Raw genomic sequence first — 26,569 nt, 5'->3', positions numbered from 1 at the left:
TTGGGAAAAAAAAAAAAGAAAAAAGAAAAAAGAGAGAGAGGTAGGAAAAAGAGCCAAATGATGATGATGCTGTCTTCAGGGCACCAGAAACAACAGCAGCTGAGTTTTGTCCAAGACTGAGCATTGGCATAGGTTGCCCCGAGAGACTGTAGAGTCTCTCTCCTCAACGATCATCAAAATACATGCAGACATCATCCTGGGCAACCTATTTAGGGGTGGCTATTTAGGCAGCAGGGCACCAGATAACCTCTGTAGGTCACTCAAAAATTCTGTGATTTTGTGATACATAGGTCAGGAAAGCGGTCCGTAGAACTTGGATCAAGATAAATTTAGATGTCCAGAGTTAAAATTCACACTTAGATATCAAAATTAAAAATGTGAATGTAGAACCCTAAAATCAATTTCAGGGTAGTGCATTTTTAAAATTATTTTACTAAATGCAACATTCTTAACATTCTCATTTTTCCCTACTTTATGCATATAAATATAAAATACATTATTCTGCAGGCAACACATTCATAGGTGAACAGTTCACTGTGCAGAGGAAGTTGTCTGCACTATCTAACTCTTTTTAATTAATATTACTCATATAGAAGCACTAAATGAAAATGATTATATTTTATTATTTTGCATAGGAGAACAGTAAAGAAATATAATTGTATCTCATTTTCTTTTAAACTGTAATACTTTATTAAAAAGATAAAACAGCAACAACAACAACAGATCTGCTTAACAAAATCCAAATCCTAATCTCTTATGACTTGGTAATTGCAACATTTTTCCTTACCATTCACTTGAAGAATATGAGTTTGAAAGAGCTTATCATAGCCATCAGCATAGCAGGTGTAATTTCCCATATGAGTTGTGGTCACTTTAGTAATATACAAGGAGCCATCATCTCCAAAATCCTAACAGGAAAGATCAGAAACAAGGTTATCATGATTACATCTGTATCTCTATAATAATTATGCTCTTCATCTTGTTAACAAAGCTGTGAAGCAAATATCACAAATACTCAATCAGAACAACCGACAGTAATCTGAAACACAGACTATTTTTTGTGAATGACAGAGGTGCTTGATCTTGCTGCATGTATTAGATCTGTAAAAGAAAATACACTTCTATTTTATCTATTAGCTAAACTCTGAAGTCCTAAGAATGTTTATATAGCTATGATAACTATTTGCAGAAGTAAAGCTATTTTGGACTGGGTCAGATCTGATAGAAAACCTAAACCACTGCACAATTTAACAAGGTAAATGATATCCTGTAAAAGCGTCGTCATTCTTTGAAACTAGCAGATACATAGAAAATAAAATTTTTAAAAAATAATAATTTTTCTTCACATTTGAGTTAACATTTTTAACTTCATTCTCTTAAATATCTTTAAATGGCATACAATTTCCACAAGATCAGAATGCAAAATTTAACTACCATTTCAATTCCTGGTTCAATCCTCAGTACAAGATCAATTAAAAAGACTGATGACTTCTTTATTACTGTTCAAGATAACAGTGTAGTACAATCTAGCATCTGTAGTGTTGATATTAAGTACCAATTACATGTTATAAACAAGTTTCTATGTCAATTATTGTAAAAAAAAAAAGTATGGAATAATTGTTTATTTGTAATAAGGCTATTGACAATTGCTCTAGAAACACTTTTCAAAACTGAAACTCTTCACAGTATTCTTTGAAAATTTAGGCCATGAGATATATACACTTCTAAAACAGAAGTGAGCTATTAAAAGTATTTAAGTTTATCTAGATTTCTGAAGTCCAGTCTCACTAGTATAGAGATAACTACCATAGCTCTTTTTGTAAGTAAATGGATGTCTGTGCTATGATTTCTCTCTTCTTATTTTCTTATTTGTGGGGGAAAAAAAAAAAAAAAAAGAAAAGGAGAAAAAAAAAAAAGAACATCTCTGTGGCTATTTTAGTCAGAGACATCAGTTTTCAACAGGATTTCCCCTATGATATTGTCATTTCATTACTCAAAACATTTGGGGTTTCTGGGTGAGTTTTGTTTTTCAATTACAAAACAATGTTCCTGGCTTATTATTAGACTGAGTCCAATATTTGTTTTGTTAATTAAATCAAACAATTCAATACACCTGAAACATAAAACTATAAGTAGTGTTTGGAAAGTGACAAAGAACTGTAGACAGAGCTCTTTGAGACAGAATGGTGATATATAATTAGTGTTTTATAGAATAACTCACAAGCTAGAGTCACTGAAAAAACTTGTATCAATGCAGACAAACATGATTGAACTTAAGTCTTCAAATATTAACAGCAACAGAGAAGAAAAGATTCTTTTAACTTTGGTAAAAATGTTTGATGACACTAAAAACATTGCTACAAGTCCTGTTGTTTTCTTTTTGTTGTTGTTGTTGTGTTTTGTTTTAAATAGACTACTGTTCAAGTGAAAATGGCATGGTTCTTCTAAAACTAAATTGAGAAACTCTAATTATTTTTGTCCAAAAAGAAAGAAAAAAAATATTGAGCAATTACTTTAACAATGATTCCACTGCAGCTCTGTTCTGTTGAGAGCTTGACATTTAAGAACCATGATGTGTGTCATGAATAACAAGAAACGGAATACAGAAGGAAAATATTCATTTGACAATGAATCTTTGCTTAGTCGTCTTACTGTTAATAAGAACAGAAATCCAATGGTGATTTTTCTTCATAAAATAATTATTATTTTCTTTGGGTTTATAAAATGCTTTGATATACTAATTCTTGTACACTATGTCTGTGATCATTTATCTGCTGTTCTTTATTATCAGCTCTAGAAAGACCATTGTCAGCTTTCTCCCCGCAGAAGAATGTATAGCAAAAGACTGCTTGAACTTGTGTAACATCATAGGAACTAGAGGCTTTGTTTGCCTTTTTTTTTTTTTACACCAATTTATTATCAACATATCGTTCTCTTAAACAACTTCTTTTTGCTTTAAACCGTTATCTGTATTCCAAAACCTGATTTTCCTCTCATCTATGGATCACAATGTCTCCCAAACAAGTCCTCTGTCCCTAAATGAAAAATACCTCGTTTAATTTCTTTTTCACTCAGCGTATGCAAACAGTTCCCTGCTCAAATCTCACTTGCAAAATATAACTGAAAATTCAGTTCAGAGATTAAGAAGTTCAGAAAAATTGGAAAAGCAGTCTGGATTTGGGTAGTCTGAAGCCATCGTATCTGGAGTTGACATGATTTCTTGTTTTTAAATCAGAAAATGTGATTATTCAGTAAAAGCAGACATAACTCCCTTGCAAAACAACAACTGCTAGTGCTTAGTAGTCCCAACTTAATGTAGTCCCAACTTAATTTTTGAGTTCTCACGAACCCAAAAATAGGAAATATTATGTGGTTTTGTGTTTCTTTTAATGTGTTGTTTTGTTGTTTGGTTAGTTTTGATTTTTTGTTCGTTTTTAACCCTTGTAAATTTTTCAGGCCTAGAGGATAACTTTCTCACCAGTATATCAGCCTCAACTTTTTACACAGAGGTGCAAACATATAAAACTAAACAGACTGCATTTAAGAGATCTATGAAGTGGTTAAGAACCTTGTTTGGAAATTTCACCTCTGTAAGCTCACTTTCTGGCAGGTGATGAATTCTAAATTATGGTTCCTGGAATACCAGCATGCACCTCAACACTGGTACATAGGAAAAAGGTCATTTTCAGGCACCAAAGTTTAGATGCAAGTATGTAAGTTTAGATGCACTTACATACTTTCACAGTATTTATTTTGTGGCCCATTGATCAGAAATAATAATACAATCTTAAGATCGTATTAAGATGAAATATAATATGATCTTAAGACCATATGGCATTAAGATATTCAGCTTCTAAAGAACTTCCTAATATTAACCTGAATTCCAAAACTGCACACTTTGGAAGGAGAAAAAAAAAGTGAAAAAGATAACATGAACAATAAAAAAAAAAAAGAAACACAGGAATGAGGACATGAGACATGGAGATGTGCATTCTCAGTTATAATATTCTCAGGTGAGTTTACTGGGTCTTTAATAAATGTAATTAGCAAGCACTAAATAAATAAATAAATAAATAAATAAATAAATAAATAAATAAATAAATAAAAATTAATAGCCCTTTTGATCCCATGATAACTTTTTTTTTCTGTCTTTGACAAAACTACAACAAAGAAGTTATATTGGTTATCTTTGTATTGATTGTTAGCAATATAGTCACTACAACACTGCTACACTATATATACACTATATAATGACAAGATTATATATTATTATATACACTATATAATGACAAACTAATTTGGATGTGAATTTTCCCCTTTTTCTAAAGAAAAATCTTGATTTTCTTATATGAAAAGAAACTTCTACCTCTGAGCTGATCAGGGAAAGAATTTCACCCTAGGAATAAAAATTTTGCTTTGGTCTGCTACGGAAAATATGTGCCAACAGTTGCTGCCATCTAGGTATGTTCTCAAAACATTTTTTGGCTTGTAAACACAACTAGTACACATTATCCCATTTTGTACACATGTCCACTATTTCTACATTTGATTTCAGTTTACTCATGAAAGTCCCAATAATAAAAAGTCACTTGTTTGCTTATTACCTATATGTTCTCCAGTAGTTATCTTCAACTTATTTATTCTGTGTGTCCTTGGGGAAAAAGAAAGCTTTTGAGGGTTAACTGGAAACATTTTGTAAAATAATTATTGATGTATTAGCTTGCCAGATAAATTCCACTCGCACTTTTCCTGTTGATGTCAATTTTACTCCTACTTTCCGAGTAATCAATTTCTTTGTTCATGTTGGCAGAGCAATGTGAGTCTGTGGTCAGCTATCACATGCCAGAAAAAAAATTTTACACAAAAATCTCAGAATAATTGTATATGGCACCAACATAAGTTTTTTAAGCTTTTCCTTCTCCCTTCAGAAGGAAGCAAAATCTGAGTTTCCTAAGAAGAAATTTCACATACCTTCACTCAGTCTCATAGTTTACAGATACAATAAGGACAAATCATAAATTTAATGAAAATCAACTTATTGGAGAATCAGATCAACAGAAAACGGCATATCCAGTCAAATTTTCAAGAAAGATCACAGTATTATATAGTATATAGTTGTAATATACAGTAGAAAGCTTCAGATATCCTCACTAGTATCATTCTACTGTCAATACCGAAAAAGGGGATCATCCAGTGAGCAGTTCATAATGTCTTAGTAAATCTCTCATTCAGATTTTGAGAAAGTCTTTGTGCATATCCAAAGACTGTCTTACAAATGTTCAGAGATAACCTTTCATTATCTCTTCCTAAAATAAGACTTCATGATACATGGGAAGTGGCCATTAGTTAAATTCAACAGGATTTGTTCATATTCAGCAAACCTGAGAAAAGATTCACATTTCTCTTACTCTAAATGAAGAGAACACTGTACCTACTTACATAAATAGAGACGTATGATTTTTTGTTATTCCTTTGGATGCTGTATGGACTGAAGTTTCATTTCATGATGAGATAGTAACAGCTAATAGATGGTAGCATACATTATTCTGTGGAAAATCTGCAGCAGCTTTGTGCTATGTTGATTGATAAAAATGTTTTTGCTATCCTGAAAGCTAGTAAGTTTAAAAGTTCACTTAGAATCTGAAGACAAACCACACTGAAAAGTGCCATAAAACCCCACACTCTTGGGTCACTGGTGAGAATCACAGCTTCTTTTATACATAGTTACATGAAGAGAATTTGGATATTTTACACAGGAGCTATGCACTAGACATAAGCACAGTTTTGCCAAAGTACAGGAGCACTAGCAGCTAACTAAAAAACTTCACTAACCTTTTACTTCCTGAAAAATTCTGTAACTGTTATCTTGCTGTGAAGGTGACTGCTAATTTATTTAGACATTCAAGATCTCCAACTGATTAGATAGTTTACTTCAAACAGAAATTTCAGCATGCTAGTCATTTTTTCTATAGGTTCATGTTACCCACAGATATCTTTGGAATGACTCATGTACCATTTAACCTTTACTCCTTTTTAAACAATCAGATTTAAATGTTTCTCACATATTTCTCAATTTAACTTCATAACCAGTGACATTAATTAGTAATTACGCAATTATCACAGTATGTTATAATTTCTGAAAACCATTCTATTTTTTTAATCAGCTTTAACTGTAGATGTATTTACTAAACTTGAAGCAAGACCTGCAAAAATAAACTAACTTTGCACTATGCAGTATGCTTTTATCAAATCACATTACAAAGCAATATCTGATTGGTATGAATATATGCTACAAAAGATATATTACAAAGCAATATCTAATTGCTAATTCAGCAGAAGTACTGACAGTTTGCACTTTAAGATGACTCAATTTAGGGTCAGATTTGTGGAATGAGCTTGGCAAGGGTATCTCATTTGTACACTATCTTTCTAACACTTTTGCAGAAAAAGAAGAGTATAAATAAAACACTGAATACTTCCTAAATTTTCTTGATTCTGAAAATATTAGCTCCTCATAATTACACTGTTCAACTAAATTTTATTTTAATTACTTAGTTTATAAGCATCAGTAATAGAGCTTACATTTTATTCTACAGAAGTAAATTCCTCAGGATTTTTTTTATTTATTTATTTTTTCAACCCCAAGAGTATCTACAAAAATAATCCAGTAAGATTTCACAATACCAGAACTTTCATACAGTTTTGATGCAGTCCTTCCCATGTATACACTAACTATCCAAGAACAAGTGAGAGAGACGGTCATAGATTTATTTTGTTTTATTTTATTTTTTATTTTAAGTTTTATACAGTCTGCAAAAGCTCTGTGGTATAAATGTTCTTTTATTACAAACTACGCTCTGTACATGTGATTAAAGAACCAACAGTTAATAAAAAACACCTTGTCAACACACACAACTTTCAAATATCTTGCAAAGAAAACTACTTTAAAAAGGATAACGGGATTCTCTACCTGTCTCTGTGTGTTACTTGAAGAAGAGAGAGAGAGGGTAGGAAAAAAAGAATAAAATACACCTAGTACCTTCTAATTAGATTTTCAAAATCTGAACAATTTACTTCAGATTATTTTTAGCTTACGAAGGAAAAAATGCATACTGTAACTTGAACAGTTTATTTAAGTTGAACTCTCATTTTTTTATTCAGCAGTAATGCACAATCTCCAGACAACAGTAGAGAGAAAATAAGACCAGTCAGACACATTCCTTGGATTATTAGTAAAAGACTATTTGTGTCAGATCATTATCAAGTAAGTTGTATAAGAAACTAGTACAGAGATGCTTAGAAAGATTTTGAATGCACTTCTTATACAAAAGATTTTTAAAAGTACATACCTAAATACACACAATGAAGGGAATGGCATCTGTCCACTGGAGTTCTTTGATCACGTACAAAATCAAAATAATGAAAGCTTGTATGTTAGCAGAGCAGATTCATTTAAAAAGAGCACGACAGACACTAAACTCACAAAAAAAAAATAAAATTCTTGCACAGAACCTTTAAGCAAATTCCACTCAATCTGAACTGAGCACTTAGTATGAGCTAGAGTACATGCAAAGGTTGAATTACACTAAAAAAACAACATTGAAACCTGCAACAATTTTAATACCTATATTAGTCATCTACGAGCAACATCACAGACATAGCCTTTGCTCAAACCACTAATACCATGCTCCATACTCATCAGTCTAATCATTTATCACAAGAAAACTTTACTAGGCAAGATGAATTTATTTATGTCTGAAAGAAAAGACTGCTCTGTATCATTGGTAACAACCTCAAGACTTTCACAGTAACCACCAAACCTAGTTGTGTAGGAAAAATTAATCCTCCACCACCCCTCACCCCCAGCAAGAATTCAGCATTTCAGCTATATAGATGTGAACTAGAAATTGAAATGCAAAATCAAGCAAAACTATAGGTTCCTCTAAAACTACCAACAGGAAGACATTGTCAAAATTCAGAATAAATTTAGTAAAACTTCTAGTTTATTTTACCTGTTCTCCAACAGAATAATGAAAACACTTTAGCCATGGACACAAAGGTTACTTATATCAAATTAGAAAATCTTCTGAATGCAAGCTTTTGAAAAAGGAGCTCTAGATTATTAAGATAGCTATATAAATATGACATAAAAATGACAAGGAAAGGAAAACAACACAAGAATGTGGTAACATTTACATATGGTAACATTTACATATGGTCTTTGGGTGGTGAAATAGAAATTGGTCTATGCTAGAGTAGACAATCAATAAAATTTAGAAATTAATGGATATAACGTACTAGGATTATGGGTATATAGATCACTGAGCAGTTTAATTCATAGAAATGTTAAATGCCATCACTTGAAAAGTGAGGCAGAAATACCATCTTCTGTTGCAATCCTGTCAGAGCTCACAAATTAAGCAGGCTTGATCTGGATAAGTAATTTGGTTCATGTCACTTCTGCAAGTAGCAGTACTGGTGATTTTATAGGTGGGAGGCAATTTTCTTTTTGATTCAGTACTGAATCAATGACTTAGTACAGAGATCAAACACTTCCAGATGATTTTTTTATTATTTTTTTGTAATAAATATTGCAGGTGACAGTTGAGCCAAATTCCCAATAGGCAATTACATCCTACCTGTCCTTCTTTCTTCTTTCTGGAATGCTTGGGAGGGACAGGCAAAGATGTTTCTTTTTTTGGTGTTTAAGCATCCATACCTCTCTCTTCAGCTAAACAGACTCAGATATCAAAGCTCTTTTGTTACTGATGATGTGGCCCTCCTATTTAATGTACTATAGCAATGATTTGAAAGTCAGGGCTGTGAGCCATAGGAGGCCATTATTAACAAAGCATCTTTCTTATGCTTTTAAGAAAAACTGACCTAACCCTTTAGCTGTAGCCTAGTCCAGGTTGTTGCCTAGCTTTTAAGATTATTTCTTTTCCTAAAATAATAACCTGAAAAGCTTGATATCCTTTTTATATCCATTATGGCTCTTTCACACAACTCTTACCAAATCTGTCAAAAGCATCAAGTCTAGTATAATAGCAAAAGTACTACAAAACGAGGAAGGTGGAAATATAAATATACAGCTAGTAAAAAATAAGAGAAAATATATGCCATAGAAACAAATGAGCATACTTATATCTGTACATAAATAACAAACTGCAATTTTTCATATGCCTACCAGACATTTATAGCACAAGGTGAATTTGCCAGTTTCAGCAACACAAAGTGTAGATATAGCCTACATATATATAGATATACACACATATAAAGAAAAGAACAGAGGAAAAAGGCCAATTTGAACTGAAAAGAAAGGGTTGAGAGAGAAAGATGCTATGTCTGTGTAAAATACAAAAATTCTCAAGTCAGCTGATAACAATAGATCAAAATACTTTCTGATAATTTTAAAATACGGGGACGATGGACAAGAGTGAAAAAGAAAGGTGGGTGTGATAGAAGTTCTGGTGTCTCTGAAAAAAAAAGAAGTAATAGGAGAATAATAAAGAATATTTAAATCAATAATGCGGTATAAAAATCAAGATGCATTCAAAAGACTGTTAACTTAAAGGAAAACATCAATATAAATGAAATCTCTAACTCTACTTTTCTTAAAATATTCCCATGTTTCTACATTATCTGCTAATTTGTATTGACAATAGAAAACTTAAAAATAGAACAGGTAGGGCACACAAAACTCTATTGTAAATACCAAAAATAATTATGTAAATGAAGAAAATTGTTACTTGTTTTCATTATATAACTTTTAGAAATTTCTAGAGATTTATTTATTTATTTATTTATTTTAACTTTTTTATTTTTATTTTGACCAGAAAGTGAGACTACTGGGGGAACAGTGACTTTGAAAACGTTCATGAAATGTTCATGCATGCTTAGACTTCGGTATAAATTATGCCAAAGATAGGTATTATAGGGCTAGTCTTTTCAAAATCTTTCCGCTGCTTCCATAATACTTGTATAATGTTAATTATTCTTATATGATTAAAAATGATACAACAAAGTTCTGTACTATAATAGCTATATCACAAACAAAATTAGCAAGTATGGATAAACAAGACATTCAGAAATGGCTATTCTTTTCAGCTATTCTGCTTGCTAAGTTCACAAGCCGAAAAATTGAAATGGGTTTCGCAAGTGTGTTGCAAACTCATCGAGTTGGCTTATTAGGTGAACTGGGGAAGTGCTGGGGAAGATTTCTCCCAGGGTAAACAGAGTAATACAAGGTCTGTAACCTTCAGTAGCCAAAGGTTGTTCCTTCCTTTAGTACACACTGCATGTACTCCTCTATGGGTCACTGGAGAAGCACAGAATTATTGGGAGTTCAGCCTTCTCAGTCGTATGTCATCAACTCCCTGGCACTACAATTAATCTCTTCTTTACCACATTTCAGGAACAGCATACCTGACATCACAAAACTACCTTTTGGAGAATCAACTAATTTTGAACCTTCATTTCTACAATGCTTAGAGCTGATTATAATGCATATATCTGCATTTAATTTTTTGTGTTAATTGAAGTTTTATCTTCAATGACACAGTAGGCAGAAGATTAACACATAAAATATTGTGGCAATGAGTTTAGTATATATCATAGTAAGCTAAATAATAAGCTAAGCTAAACATACAATAATAATTTCAAAACTAGTAATAAATGTTTCTTGTTTTAGAAGCAGATGATATTAAGTGTGACAGTTCTTAATTTAAGAATATTACCTTCCTGCTTAAAATACCTATAAAAGTGTCCTTGGTGTATTCTAGAATCGCTAGTAAAACTAGGCAGAATCGGCAGCAATGTACATGCAGATATGACTACAGAGAAAAAATGTTAACAATGTTTTGAACACCTTTGGTGTTCACGTATTTCTGTTGACAGAGAAGACCTCTGTAACAGGAGTACAGAACTATCATTTCAGCTGTTCTTCTACAGATGTGTTCAATGAGCTCTGTCAAGAAATTGACTTGGAAGAACCAATCAATCTTTAAAATGCACAATATTCCTTTTATTTTGTTAACAGCTTCTGCCTGTAGCTGTCAGAAATGTGTAGTGATGCCTGCCTGGTGTTATTTTCAAGGTTTCCTTCGGGGCAAGCGAGAATGAACGTACATGTTATGTTAACACCTTTCAGCATCACAAGACCTTTCATCATTAACTTCTGAGCAACAAACAGGAAAATACTAACAAACTCATCTATTTTGGACACAAATAGTCAAAACAGCTCTAGAATGCAGAATTACAACTACCACAAGATAAGAATACTGGGCATCAGATCTGCAAGATGGAATGACTCTGCCCCACTCTCTAATAGGAGAAAGGACTAGATCATGATCTCGATTAAACTGCTGACAGAACAAGGAAGGTTTATGGTCCACAGATTCTGATTCTATTCATCTTGGAAATCAACACTTTCATTTCTAATGAAGATAAAATGAAGCAGTCTGATCTAGCAGAAGAGAAGAGAAAGCCCATGAGAAATTTTAATGCTTCTTCATAAAGAGAGAATCATCATCTGTCTCAAAGTTAAAATAGCTGCCACCATAAACAGATGTATATGGAAAACCTTATCATGAAATTCTACAGTATTATAACTTTAATGAAGCTAGAGCTACAGAACTTGCTTGTCCAGATTATTTTAACAGGAATAGGTACCTTTTAACAGGAATTGGTACCTGTGAATGAAACCTCACTGTAACCTTTCACCTTACTTCATTAATCTAGAAGATTATAGATCAATATAGGTACCTGGTTTAAATGTATCTTTATGTTGTTATGAAAATATGATGCACATCCTGAAGTGGCATTCAGCATGCCAATAATGAAATAAAATAAATATTTCAATAGCTTCAATATTCAAAGAAAAAAAATGTCAAATCTTACGCATAATCAATGTTTGCTTTTGGTGTGATTTATCCCACTACTAAAGAATTAATTGTGACTCAAAGTCAAATTCCAAAAAAAAGAACAGAAAAACTATGAACAGAAAAAAAGAACAGGAAAACAGAAAAAAAGGTGGTCAAAGCTACATATTTTTGGTATACTTAAAAATAATTATAATAAAAGCATTAGAGATTTCATAAATCTGATCAGCATCTTTGACAATATTTTCACTTAACTTTTAAAATCAAGTAAAGCAAACAAAATTGGTATTTGACATTAAATGAAAGAGAAAAGGTAATAATACATCTTATTTCAGATGAAGAAAGTCTGGATAAGAAAAAGGACAATTCAATACTGACAAAAATAGAAATGTGCTGAATTTAATGAGTCACTGTTAATCAAATCCAACCACTTCATTAAAAAAAAAAAACAGTAAAAAAGGTATGAGAGGGATGTAATAGATGTGTTCAACTGGTGTCATAAAAATAATGTATAAGAGAAACCTGTATCTAGGTTGTTAAATTGAATTTTATATATCTTAGTGGTAACACAGAATACTGGTGCACCGGATAGAATATGAGATGCTGTAATTTCTGTACAGTACTTTAACTACTATTATTCACTGAGAAAATTAGAAAAAGTTAATGTTAAAAAGAAACAAAAGGTTAAATGTTGAAGTTAAAAAGAAAAACGCTGGTAGCTTTTAAACTACTGTACTATGACTGTTTAATTTTTTAATTGTTGGACTGTGCTACCTCTTCCAAAAATGAAGATATTAAGAGCATCGTCTCTGAAGGGAAGGCTAAAAGGAAGGAGGCTCTGACATTCCTCTTAGTTCACAGGATCTCTGTACTCTCTCTTAGGCAGGGGTGAAGAAGTCAGAGAGAAGACTGTAAAATCAGAGGAGCCATGACAAAGATTCTGGGCTATGAAAACCTCTTGGGGAATGAACCATACCATGCAGGGCTTGCTGCAGCAAGAAAAAAAAAAAAAAAAAAAAAAAAAAGAGCACAGATATCAGGAAACTATGTTCAACATTTTTGACAGTCTGAAAATATTTTTGTCATCAGTTGCTGAGCAGACCTTTCTAGAATGGAAGGGAATGTACTATTACAGAGGACATCAGGTTTTACTGGCAATTACATTACATTTTGGTTAAAAACAATCAAGAAGAGGATGCAGATGAATATGATACCAAAAAAAACCCGAAGTTGTAATGTTGTAATTTGTAGATTAGTTTTAATGAGATGAACAAATGACAGAAAGACAATCCATATGTAGCTTCAAAACCCCCAAATTTACGTATCAAGTAGAAATATTGCAGGTTTCCAATGAAGGTAGCCTAAAGAAAGAGATCATTAGTTTTCATCAAAAAGCAGAAGTTAATCTACACTCCTTTAAAAAGTTACTAATTTAAGTAAGTTTGTAGATGTTAAACTTTCCATATGGGCAAGTCATCTAAGTTGATCTTGTATAAACATAAGAACAAAGAGCAGACATTTCGTAATGCTATTCCTGACAGGTATAGGGAAGCAGCTGAAAGCAAATCTAAAGGAAAAGGTCAAAAGAGAACAAAGTAAAATGAGATATAAAGTGTTTTAAAAGTAAGTCAACTTCCATGACAAGAATGAAATATACATTACGTTTAGGAAAGATTCTGTTACTTTTTATGTTTTCTATAAGTAAGAACTTTTTCTATAATGAATAATAGGCTAGCTAGAATATACTAGAAGAGGTAAGTGAAAGGACTTCAGAAACTTAAGATTCGGGATCACAGCAGGAAAAAAGCCTTTCAAAATGCATACTAAAATATCAGCAAAATGCCCTACTATATAATTTCTGTACTGAGTCATAGCACAAATAAATTACAATTTAAATTAAGCAAAATTTGCAGAGGCACAATTTTTCATGGCTTCATTCAGATGGATGCTAATTATCCCTGACTCCTATCAGTTTAAATAAGAAAGATCAGTAGCAAGACACATTACATCCATAAATAGTAACCATATGTACCATAAGAAGAATTGAGGAGCACTGATGACTCCTAAGATTACCTCTTAGATATTATCAATAGCATCATAAAAATCTCACCACACACTCGTGGTCAGATAGCATTCTCTAAGTTATTGTATAGTTGTTAAAAGTACTAATTAAATTCAATTTTCATTATTGACCCTCGAAAGACAAACAGTATTTCTTAATTTATTTTTTTTTTTAATCATCTCAGAGTATGTAATACAACTCAAATAATTAAGGCTTGCTCATGGTCACTTTCCTAGTTGACAGGCTTAGACATATATCTTGTATACTTTCAGTAGGGAAGTAGACTCTTTCAACAAAATAGAAATTCAATAGTCACAGTTTGAGTTTTGACTTAGACTCTCTTGCTTATTGATGCATTTCCCCATTTGACAAAACACTACTTTATATTGTTCTGAGTATATCACTCCCCGAAGCTGATAGTTTAAGCCATATTCAGAACAGTACAGTGTAAGATTTATGCACCTTAGGTATTATCATTTGCTATGATTTACAAAATCACACTGTCACTACTGCTTATTCTGATGGTTTCATATGTTAAATGATCTAGTTAATAATAATAATAATAGATCAGTTAAAATGATCTATGACAAGTTTTGCTGGACAAGAAGTATTTATCTGTTTTCCCAGGTCAATGCCTGTTCCTTTTTTTCAGAAACTATACTCATATTTACATAAGATTATTAATGTTGAGATGCACATATGTGGTTCTTGTACAACCGAGTAAATTAAGAATTCTCAGAGTTAGATGAACATTTCAGCATATAATAGAGTCACAGTAAAGAATAGAATGTTTTACCTCTGGAGACATCCAAAATTACACAATGGCTTAGGGCTTTTGAATGTTTAAAATTGACTGCATAAGTACAACACATTCTTTAGTGGTTAAAATGCAACATAAACTGGAACACACTATGTTCCCTCTACATTTGTGCCTTTGAAATTAGTATTTAAGTAATAAATTCATTTTCCACAGTGAAATAAAAAAGAGAACCCTTTTCTGTCCATTTTTTTTTTCTCCTGAAGGTATTATTTTTATTACATTGCTTGAGTAGATGCTAAATGATGACTACATAACAACCTTGAAGCAAATGTGAAATTGTAAGAATTAAATAGAGAATATCTGACAAAGTTCAGAAAGGAATGACCAAAGAAATATAAAACAAACAAACAAAAAACAACAAACAAAATAAACCCACAAAGAAATGAGAGAAGATCTAGTAATAAATATAAGAGGATAGAATCAGTGCAAACAGGGAAACACAAACTTTGAAGAAAAAAGACTCTAGGAAGCACTTAGACTCAATGCTTTTATGCCCAATGGTGTTTTTGTTTTGTTGTTTTGTTTTGTTTTCAGGCTCCAGTAACTCTTTCTTCCACTGTTTGTTGCTTTATCTACACATTAGATGAATATCACCTACACTGAATGTAGGTGATACATTCAACGATACATGGATATCCACTAACTAGAACCTTTGAGTTCTACGTATTTTTATTGCTTCACCCATGGATATGTACAAAGGACCTGTCATTCCCTTTGAATTGTAACTAAACTGTTAATATTAAGAAGTAAGCTATAATATATTTTTGCTAAAAAACATTCCCCTGTATTCAAATTTCTCTATGATTTTATTAAGCTAAAAAATAAATGATGAATACATTCACCTTCAGAATTATTCTCCTGTTGCTGGAAGTATTTACTCTGTACCATTCTTACTATACCCATACACAAAATGCAAATACAGAGCTCATCCCAACACAGAGAGAACTCTTAAATAATTCCTCTCTGTGCAGATATGAATATGTAGTTTCTTTCCAGAGGTGAGCAATACCTCAATGGTTTTTGCTTCCGCATCATCTTCTATCCTGCAAATTCTCTCAGGAGACACTCTGTAGACCTTTTTTGAATTATCTCTTTGCTTAGCCTGTTTGTTTGCTTTTTATGTTTATAGAATGTTAATCCAGTATACTCTCACATGGTCCTCATATTAAAAGTACATAAATCCAGTCAATTCTAGTAATTTTAATTTTCTCCCTTAGCTTTGGATTTCTGATCACCACTGCAAATTGACTTCAAATTAGGCATGCTGTGAGTCTTCAAAAATTCCATACTGGAGTGTGTTCCAGCTGTTATAAGCACTGAAGAAACAAAATGGGCTGGCCCTAATAGCCAAGTTTCCACCCGAATACTCACTCACTCCCCCTCTCAGCAGGGCAAGGGAGTGAAAATAGGAGCAATGAAAGAGCATGTGGGTCAAGACTGTTTACGTATTACCACTGTGGACTAAAACAGACTCAACCTGGGAAAATTTAGCTTAATTTATTGCCAATTAAAATGAAAAAAAAAAAAATACTAATTTGGGCTGTGGGAAACATAAAGATGAACATTATTAAAACAACAGCTTTCCTCTCCTCTTTTCCAGCTTTATTCCCAAACCCTTTACCCATTCCAAGTGGCACAGGAGGTTGGGAGTGTTATGGTCAGTAGACAGCATTTTGTCTTTGCTACTGGTGCACCCAATGCAGAAAACTTCTGGTTTTTGAATTTTCATACTCAAAATGTTTGTATCAAGCTTGGAAAACCACTAGCTCTTTTCACGTTGGCAAACACAGTCAAGTGAACCTTTCAGTTTGAAACTGAGTTGTTAGCTTCATTATCACCATTCATAATTTTCCTTTTTTTTCTACATGTCCAGATATGTGCTCCTGTTTCTATCTCTACAGCTCATGCCATATATTACATGTAGGTGTGATTAGTAAGAACTGCAAGTCATTACCACCGTGAATATTTACAGAAAGCTAACAAAAAACACAGAAAGGATATTGTGAGAATCAGTAGGGCACTTTTGAATGCCAATCATATTATTAATACCTAATTAACAAAAGCAACAAGAATATAAACCAAGAAATTTTCACAGCATGCTGGATTTATCCTAAACCTCTCAAATGACTTAAAGCTACCGTTCAAGCAAGGTGACCTCTGAAACCATTGTAAGGAAGTTCAATTTACAAACAAATATGATTGACTGTAAACAGCAAGAAAAACAAAACGAAGGTGATGTGCATGTACAAATGCCATTTTGGAAACAAATCAAAGCATTCATAAATAAATAAAACAAGTATTCGATTGTGGTGTTACTCCACACACGTAAGAGTTGCAGCGATCTCAGACATACTTGGGTCAGAGCAAGTACAACCCCATAGCTGTCCACATATATGATTTTGGTAATGTGAAATGGCGCAAGGAAATTAAACATACCTACAGGAAAACAAAATATAGCTAAATGATTGTTTTGAGAGTTCTGTCAGAAAAAAAATATATATATATTTTTGTCTCATTTTGTATTTTTCTCCATAGTTAGAGGTCACAGCAAAGTTAAGGGGCAGATATTTGCCTTGCTAAAAAAAGATTTCTAAGTTACTGACATTCACTAATGATTCCCTGAGAAGTACCTTTGCTGAATACTTGGAGGAACAATCAAAACAACCAATTTTGTAGTAAGAGCTATATTATGGTAAAATACATTTTTTATTCAATTATCAGAATATAAAGTTATTATAATGATCTGTTTGTATTAAATAAGTATGCATTTCTGAAAATGTTAATTTTATAGATTCTTTTTTCTCTTAGATGTTTGAAGGCCGCATAATGCTGAATGTATAATACTGTCTGCATTTTGGGCTGTGATCATCTTCATACAATTCTATTGCTATACTTATTCCTTTAAATGATTGGTCTGTGAAACATTTTCCCTGTACTTAACACCAAGGGTTTGAATACAAAGTAAAATAAAAACCGAGTTTGGCAAGCATTTTATTTCCATTTCTTTTGTTTTCTTTATCTACAGTTGTATGACTAAAAACATCACAGGTAAGGAACTTGTTAAATATCACATAGAATCACAGAATATCCTAACTTGGAAGGAACCCACAAGGATCACCAACTCCTGGCTCTGGATAGGACCACCCAAAAATCAGACCATGTGTCTGAGAGCTTTGTGCCAATGCTTCCTGAACTCCAGCAGGCTTGGGGCCTGGACTGCTGCCCTGGGGAGCCTGTCTTAGTGCCTGACCACCCTCTCAGTGAAGAGCCTTTTCCTCACATCCAGCTTGACCCTCCCCTGTACCAGCTCAGGTCCTGTCACTGTCCCCAGAGAGCAGAGCTCAGCGCCTGCCCCTCCGCACCCCTCGTGAGGGAGCTGCAGGCTGCCATGAGGCCTCCCCTCAGCCTGCTCTGGGCTGAACAAACCAAGGGTCTTGAGCTCCTCAGATGTCTTCCTCTCTAGACCCTTCACGGTCTTCTTAACCCTCTTAGACTGGTCACTAATAATTTTACATCCTTCTTATACTTAGGCACCCAAAAGTGCACACAGTATTTCAGGTGAAGCCACATCAGCGCAGAGCAGAACAATTTCTTACTTTGACCGGCTAGCAATGCTGTGCTTGATGCACCCCAGGGTACAGCTGGCCCTCCTGGCTGCCAGGGCACACTGTTGACTCATATTCTATGTACTGTCAAACCCCACAGTCTGTATATATACCCAGGTACAGAATGAGGGCACTCACTCTTGTTATACTTCATGTAGTTAGTGATTTCTTAGCTCTAATGCATCAAGATCTCTCTGCAATGCCTCTCTACCCTCGATGGAGTCAACAGCTCTTCCTAATCTAGTGTCATCTGCAAATTAATTTACCATACTTTGAAGTCCTGCATCCAAGTCATTTATGAAAATATTAAAGAGCACTGACCCCAAAATGAAGCCTTTGTGAATCCCACTAGTAACTGGCCTGATTTAAGTCCATTTACTGATTTGAGCCCAACACATCAGCCAGTCGTTCACTTCTTGATCACTTCTCAATTCTTCATGAAAATATTTTACAGCAAACTGTTAAAGAGAGCTCTCTTTTACTTACATTGATATCTTCCAAATCCAAATTATTCAGAATGACATTATTCCTCTTCCAGATGATAGGAGGTCTCAGAGTTCCCTGGATGGCACAACTTAAGACAGCACTTTGTCCTACTGTTGCTGCAGTGATGCTTAGTTTTTGATCTTCTGGCAAACTCAGCTGAATTACCTCTGCAAAAGATATATTGTTTTCAAGGTTAATTTGTTTTCAGTTTCATAAGATTAATTAGTATGCAGCTTTTGTACACTGGTAATTTAAGGATTTTAATTGGAATCAAAGTAAAAAGAACTTCCGACAACCACAGGAAGTTCAGAGTTTTTCAAATAAAGGTCAGCATGACATTTCAATTAAATTGACTGACAAGCATCACCATATAAAAAGAGAAACATTTAACATGAAAATGAATTTCAGAGGTAAGACTATCTAAAGTTATACAACAGAAGTTATTTAACAGTAAGGCCAATGAAGCATAGTAGCTGTCATCTTCATTTGACTAACATGGCAATATTGCTGTAAGAGTCATTCATTTTCAGAAAAGAATATTATGGAACTCAGTGTAAGAAATATGCAAGACTGAGATGAAAATGGACAAAAAAGTGAATTCTGCTTTCAGAAAACAGAACTAAGGTATGACTTCTTCCTTGGTGTGCTTTTTTTTTTTTTTTTTTTTTGGGGGGGGAGGGTTTATTTATATCAGTGAAAGCACAGTTTCCTGATTAATGTGATGTTAGTAATTTCTTCTATTTCAGTCTCAGAACACTATACATTAAGTCATAGTTTAAACACATTAGTTTATGTCATTTTTAAAACACAGCGTTAAAATATTTTCTACACTTCTCTGGTCAAAAATGATTTATTTTACAATATCTGGAAAATACTGAGCCAGAATATTAAATATTTGTATAGTTGAATAAATCTTTCCTAAATACAGGAAGTAAACAAACAAATTAAAAATAAAAAAATAAAAAAAATAAAAACCAACCCTGCACTTTACAGCATCAGTTTGAAACTGCTGTGTCTGCCAAGTGGCAGCAGCAACAAACAGGATGGAACAGAGCACCAAGCAGAAGAGCACAACAGTGAGTAATGTTTGGAGGCAAATGTGAACTAAATGCATTATTTCCTCTGAAGTCATCTAGATCCACAGATACTCACTACTTTTTGCATTTCCTGTGCAACATGCAGTAGAAATTGGTAGTGCCAATAAGCTATTTCACAAGGTTTGGTTTATTTATTTAGTATTGCTTAAATACCCTTCTGGAAAATATCTGTAAATTGATAAATGTAGAGGATGCCCTTTTAAAAGAGTGTCACAGGGTCACTACAGCCTCATTTAAGGTATCTGTAAAGAGCAATAAGGTCACCCCTGAGCCTCCTCTTCTCCAGGCTGAACAAGCCCAGCTCCCTCAGCCGCTCCTCGTAAGGCTTGTTCTCCAGGCCCCTCACCAGCTTCGTCGCCCTTCTCTGGACCCGCTCAAGCACCTCGATGTCCTTCTTGTAGCGAGGGGCCCAAAACTGAACACAGTACTCGAGGTGCGGCCTCACCAGAGCCAAGTACAGGGGGACAATCACCTCCCTAGCCCTGCTGAGCACTCAGTCTTTAAAAGAGAATCATTTTAAGGAAGTATTTGCCATACAATTTTAGAATAAATCTATTTGATGAAAAAGCAAGTAAGTAAAACTACTATCAGTAGAGAACTACACTCAATTCTTTCAACTTTACACTGTTTCAAAAGTAAATCTTCCACTGTTTATCACTGCCTCTGGTATTTCATACTGCATATGAAAAAAAAAAAAAAAAAGAAAACAAAATAACAGAAAAAATAAGAAGAAAAAAAGAAATTTTGTGAACACCCATGCTCAGTTCTATCCAAGAAAGAAAAAAAATATCTTATTTTTCTGGTTAACCAACTACTCAACTTTTTAAATGACCTTTTAAAAATTCAAGCATGTGTGATCCAGGCCTTGAAAATTTCTCCAGTAACCAGTACAGTACACAGGTCTTATGTTAATATAAGGATGCCTCACTTTTATGTTTCACAACTCACTTGGACACTTACAGAAAAAAGAAAGAAAGCGGGATAAATATTAGTTTGATGATGCTGTATACTCTTTCTTCTTGTGTAATTGCTTAGATGTGAAGCTAAACAGCTAAGAGTTGTCCTTTCATTTGTGCTGTACTTGATTAAATATATGATAAAGTTTTACATTTGTAAGGAGTGTGTGTGTGTGACCAATGTATTTGGTCTAATATGTAAGACTTATATAGGAATTGAAGATCATCCACACAGGAACGTTTTTACTTCATGCTAAAGCACAAAAATAAATAAGTAAATAAATAAAATCAACCTTTCATTTTTTAAATACACTACAAAAGGCATCACGTACCTATTCTCTTTTAATTAGAAAATTACTTTCATATAAAAAAGACATTAATCTTTCCATTACAGCAAAGCAGCAACCTATAAGCAAGCTAAGATCCATTATTAGTTCCATTTAGCCATAAAAGCAATACTTTGTAATTAACACAATTAAAAAGACAGTATAGTTTAATGCTTTTTCTTCATGCATCAGAGAACTATAGCTTCAGGAAAGAAAATTTTGTTGTTCCATAACTGAGCTCAATGATCAATTTTTGTGTGGTTAAATACATTAATATTCAATTTAGACAAAAAAAGACCTTATTTTTTCTTTTCCAGAAACTGTAGTGACACTGACCACCAGACATATATAAATGTGATTGACTCATTTTTTCCTTTGTAGCTGCATGCATTATCTGACACTGCTTATCAAACCACGTAAAAGGGAATGTACAAATTAGGTTGAATATAGTAATATTTACTGTAGTTTTTAAAATGTACTGCATTCACCAGAAACATTTCAGCTCCTATATTATAGGAGATGGTTCTTCAGAGATTATCACCCAGACTTCTTAAAACATACCCAACATGAATACTGAATGATTCAAAACTTCTGACAGAAATTCAGTGTCAAAAAAAAAATCTCAAAAGGTAATGTTAATATTATGATACTCAGTTTATAAAGGAGTAATTCTCTGAGTTTTCCAAAGCCAATACTTAATTTAGCATAGTCATTAAATAATTATCATAAAACTAGCTTACGCTATAGGCTACACTATGAAAAATGCTAACCTTCATATGATAAATGCAGCTACCTAAATTCTACAACATTTCAAAGCCTTTTTTTCAGTTAACTCTAGTATTACTATGGATGCCTGCGTACAGAAGGCCGGTACCTATTATAGAAATGCTTATCTTTTTCAATTTGAATGCAACTGTAGAAAAGGGAACATTTAGCAAATGCAAGACTTAGCATTTGCTGCCTTAGTGAAGACAGTATTCTAAATATCAAAATAGAGCCATTACTGTACTTTTTTGTTGACTTTTTTTTTTTTTTTTTAACTTTTTAACTACCTTTTATATAGCAGTATTAATAGCCTTGGATACATTGCAATAATCTGGAAAATCATCCTCATAAAATCAATCAATCAATCAATCAATAAAATAAAATTAAATTAAATTAAAAAAAAAAAAAAGGGAACACTAGTTTTGCTAGAGGAATTCCCTAAAAAATATTTAAATAATTATCAATCTTCCATAAATATTTTTGTATTCCATTTATAACTTCTATCATATGCCTATATTGCAGTAAAACAACCTGAATGCATGATTTCTTAACATTAAGCATGACTGTCCCACCTGGACACAGTCAAACCACCTGCATTACATATTTGTTAACAGTTATTAAAAACAAACAAACAAACAAACAAAAAAAAAAAAACACTAATAAATACACTCGGAGCACCATTGTCCCCCAAAATACCAAGCAACTGTTAAGTAAAAACTTTGTATATAATTACATGTATTTAAAATGATTTTTATATTAACATTATTGGTAAAATTGAAGTAACACTTTTTATATATTCTAAAGACGAAATATATTTGCTCCTTATTAAGGGAGAAATGGAGAAAGGAAATCCCAACCCCCAAAAAAAACCTAGGCCCACAGAACAGCACCTGAAGCAGAGTTCCTTGACAGGTAATTCACTGAAAATCACTGTCCTTGAACAGGCAGGGTGGAAGAGGCACACACCAGTGGAAGTATGGGGTTGAGATGTGGAAAGCTTTCTCAGGTACAGAAGGCAGCGCCTCTTAGAGCCCAGGTTCATTTGCAAACAGAGAAGACAGGTTCTGGAACTAAATAATGCATTTGCCATCTCTTTTCTCCTCTCTGAAAGAAATACACGTGTTTCTGAAAGCAAGATTGTTTGTTTGTTTGTTTTTGCCAGAGGCGGAAGGTACTGGAAGATATCACCTGCTAGGATAATTCCTAGCTTTCTGTCTACATGTATGTCGCCCTTGTAAATTAAATTAAAATATATCTGCTGCGACTAAACCTCAAATAATTAAATGAAAAAGCAGAGCAAATATTTAGAAAAATTGGAAATCAAATGAATTCAATGTAGTAATATCAAAACCAATCAAACAGCTACAAAAAAAAAAGGGGGGATATTGTTGGTAATGGAACAGTAATATTAAATTTAAGTAAGTAGTAGGTTTTAGCTTATGCCTTGCTGTTATCAAATAGAAGTGTGAATGCTCTACTATGGTATGCCATATTAATGAATTTGCTAGCATCTCCTCCAAATACAGTATCAGTCTGATATACGTCCTGAGTTCTTAACTAAAAAAAAAAAAAAATATTGGATAAGTTCTAGGTAAAATGGAGAAATGCAAACAAAAATGGAACAAGCCCATTTAGATAAAACCTAGAGGTATAATTAGGGTGTGAAAAACAGGATAAGTTAAAGACAGCTGTGTATAAAATCTGGTTGGAAAATAAAATGTATGGTTATTAAGGATGACAAAAATACTGAAAGCAGAGTAAATGCTAACTGCTGGGAGGACGTTCTAAAACATAAAACTGACTAGGTAAAAAAGAAGTCTTACTGAAGGCTGAGAAATGGAGCAGCCATGAGATTTGTCAAAGCCTTTTAACCATCCTGCTGACTCCCTTACCCTTCATTCTGCTAAATGGTACTGAGTCAAATTCTTCTGCTTACTCCCATTATGTATTTCATTATTAAAGCTGTCACTGTATGTGATTCAGTTTGAATTCATCCATCTCGAAAACCTATGACATAGAACTGTATTTTGGATGAAAAATGTGCAATATATCAACTAATTCATATATTTTCTTTAAAGATTTCGGTCAATACATCTGTAGAATGCATTTACTATTTTCACATTGACCTCATCTGGTTCCTCATAGTCACCCTGTGATTGACTGGTCCACACAACTTTCTCCTATTCTACTGTTTCTAATGAGAGCTGATGAATTCTCATGAATTGAGAGAGATGAATTCTCAGCTGGAAATATAATTTCTTACTATTAAACAAGTATAAGGTCTTGTACCTTGTAACATTACATTTCAACTCATTTTCACTGCATCAGGCTTCAGTGGTTTTCAATCCCTCTATTACAGCAACCCAACATTTTCTCTTTAATGTATTGTTCTCTTATTTACTGGTCAATGGAGAAACTTCCCTAATAACTCCTTCTCCAAGTGATATTTTCCTATTCCATTGAACTTAACCTCCTTTTTAGCCAGTTCCTTATTCATTTAATGATTTTACTGTATATGATATACATATCAAATATCATACATATGATATACATATCAAATGCTTTACTGAAAATGATCAGAGTATTTCATTTCTCATTGCTTCTTCAGTTATCTAGAATCTTTGTTATAGACCTAGTTTTGTTTGTCCCTCAATTAGAAATAAATAAATTTCAGATAAGTTGATATTTTTTCTTATACAAGTATCTTTCTGATATCTTTCTAAAGTATCTTCATAACTTACTGAAACCAAACGCAAAATAGTATCATACCTTTGAGAATTAGCAACGAAACTGGTCAATTAAATCTCTCTTTTTTTTTTTTTTGAGATTGTTTTGTTCTTCAATGTCATATCATTGAGATATATGTATCACTACTATATATATCGTTACCTTTGTTTTAAGCTTAATGTATTTAAATCTCTTATACATGTCCAATAGGATTTTTTGTAAGATACAGATGGTGCATTCAAACAAATGAAAAAAAAAAAAAAAAATCACCTTGCCCTAAATAGCTTACAACCTAAAATACATGAACATATACACAGTGATTGGGTACTCCTGCATACATTTATAAAGCTTACAGCTCTGTATGCTAATACAGAGGAAATCACCATAGGAAAATTTTCAAAATTTAGTGACCGATATAAGTGAAAGCAACTAAACATAAATAATTCTGAAGAAGAAGATATTACAATATTGCAAAATAATGATCAACTACAATAGAGTAAGTGCTTCCATTTTCTTAAATTTTCCAAGGTGTAGTAATTGAACTGTGAAAGATGGAAAAAGAGTTTTCAAAGCTAACATTTTACAAAAATATCCTAACAGCAGCAGGGATAAATCAGTAGTGGAACCTTACCATTAAGCATTATTTTTTCATGAGTCATACATTTTGGGCTGTCATTTTTTTGTGTGATTTAAGCTATACCTATATTTTTGTAAACCAACATATAAAACAGTATCATTGTATTTTTAAAATACAGAGGAAGTGTAGCAAGAGGAGAAAAAAAAGAGTAGCTCTGTAGTGCTTTAATCCACCTTCCTGTTTCCTTACTCCTAAGTACAATGGGCATATAACATGGGAATGGGAACATTCTGATGCTCTAAATAGAGCCTATTTATAAAAAAATAAAAAAAATAAAAATCACCTTTTAAAACCAAGTAAAGAAGCCTTTTGTGCATGGACTACAGTAAGCTCTGAACTTAATGGATAGTGTACAAAATCTAGCTTTAAGAGTTCAGAATGCGTGCTTGTAGGGCATTAGTTTTTGCCTTTTGCTTTTCTATAGCTAACTACAAAGTTCGTCTTTTGAAAAAATAACCTGTAACTACATAGAATATGTACAAGTCAGTGCTTTTCAGAAGATATAAAACGTTCTCTTTTGGCTCAGTTGTGTAGAGCCTAAACACCTATAACATGCAGCAATTAACATCAATAAGTCCTAAAACCTCCTGGTCTAGACATACAACTTGTATTGGCTGATAAATTTTGAAAAGAATTTGAACAAATGAAAAGTAAATAGTAAAATAAAATGAGTATGAAATCTGAGACACAAAATAAACTGTTAGAAATTTTATGATTTTTTTTTCATTCAACAACAACAAAAAAAAATCTAAGTCTGTAGTTGATCAACAGCTGAATATAATCCATAAACAGAAAACTCCAAATGAAGGAAGAGTTTTCAATGAACATCTGAATGTGTTAAATCTCTCAGTTAACTGTGAAAAATATGAGAATGCTGCCATTTGGCTGTGGCAAGTCTTACCATGTCATTCCTCAGTGCCTTGTAGTATCTGAAATATAACTACAAAATGTGCCTTTCCCATTTTTGGCATTGATCTCTCAAAATGACATAACAAAAGCTTTTTTCATCAGTGTCATTTTTCTGTTTTTTAAAAGCAATTTTAAAATCAGCATGCATTACTATTAACATGTCTAATTTTGTCAGCTCAAAAATTAAATGATCAAGAAGTTTCCCTGTTTTCATAAAGCACAAAATAGTCTTAACATGCTAGACCAATGAAAGTATATTGAATTTCCCTTTTCAGTGTAATGAAACTGTTTTTGCTGTAA

The 26,569-nt window shown here is 32.9% G+C and overlaps 1 protein-coding gene across 9 annotated transcripts in view; it reads right to left on the bottom strand.

The window, feature by feature from the left end:
* Positions 1-26,569, bottom strand: part of FSTL5 (follistatin like 5) — a 407,458-nt gene that overhangs the window by 66,086 nt on the left and 314,803 nt on the right. For all 9 annotated transcript variants that reach the window (XM_013096657.5, XM_013096661.5, XM_013096662.5 and 6 more), the window contains 2 exons: positions 18,853-19,019; positions 788-908 (listed from right to left, as the gene is read on the bottom strand). In XM_013096657.5, coding sequence (XP_012952111.3) covers positions 788-908; positions 18,853-19,019 — 288 coding nt within the window. The remainder of the gene's footprint in view (positions 1-787; positions 909-18,852; positions 19,020-26,569) is intronic.

The sequence above is a fragment of the Anas platyrhynchos genome, chromosome 4, assembly GCF_047663525.1.
Source record: "Anas platyrhynchos isolate ZD024472 breed Pekin duck chromosome 4, IASCAAS_PekinDuck_T2T, whole genome shotgun sequence".
Lineage (NCBI taxonomy): Eukaryota > Metazoa > Chordata > Aves > Anseriformes > Anatidae > Anas > Anas platyrhynchos.
The sequence above is the reverse complement of the archived record's forward strand: the minus strand, read 5'-3'. Positions and strand labels throughout refer to the sequence as shown.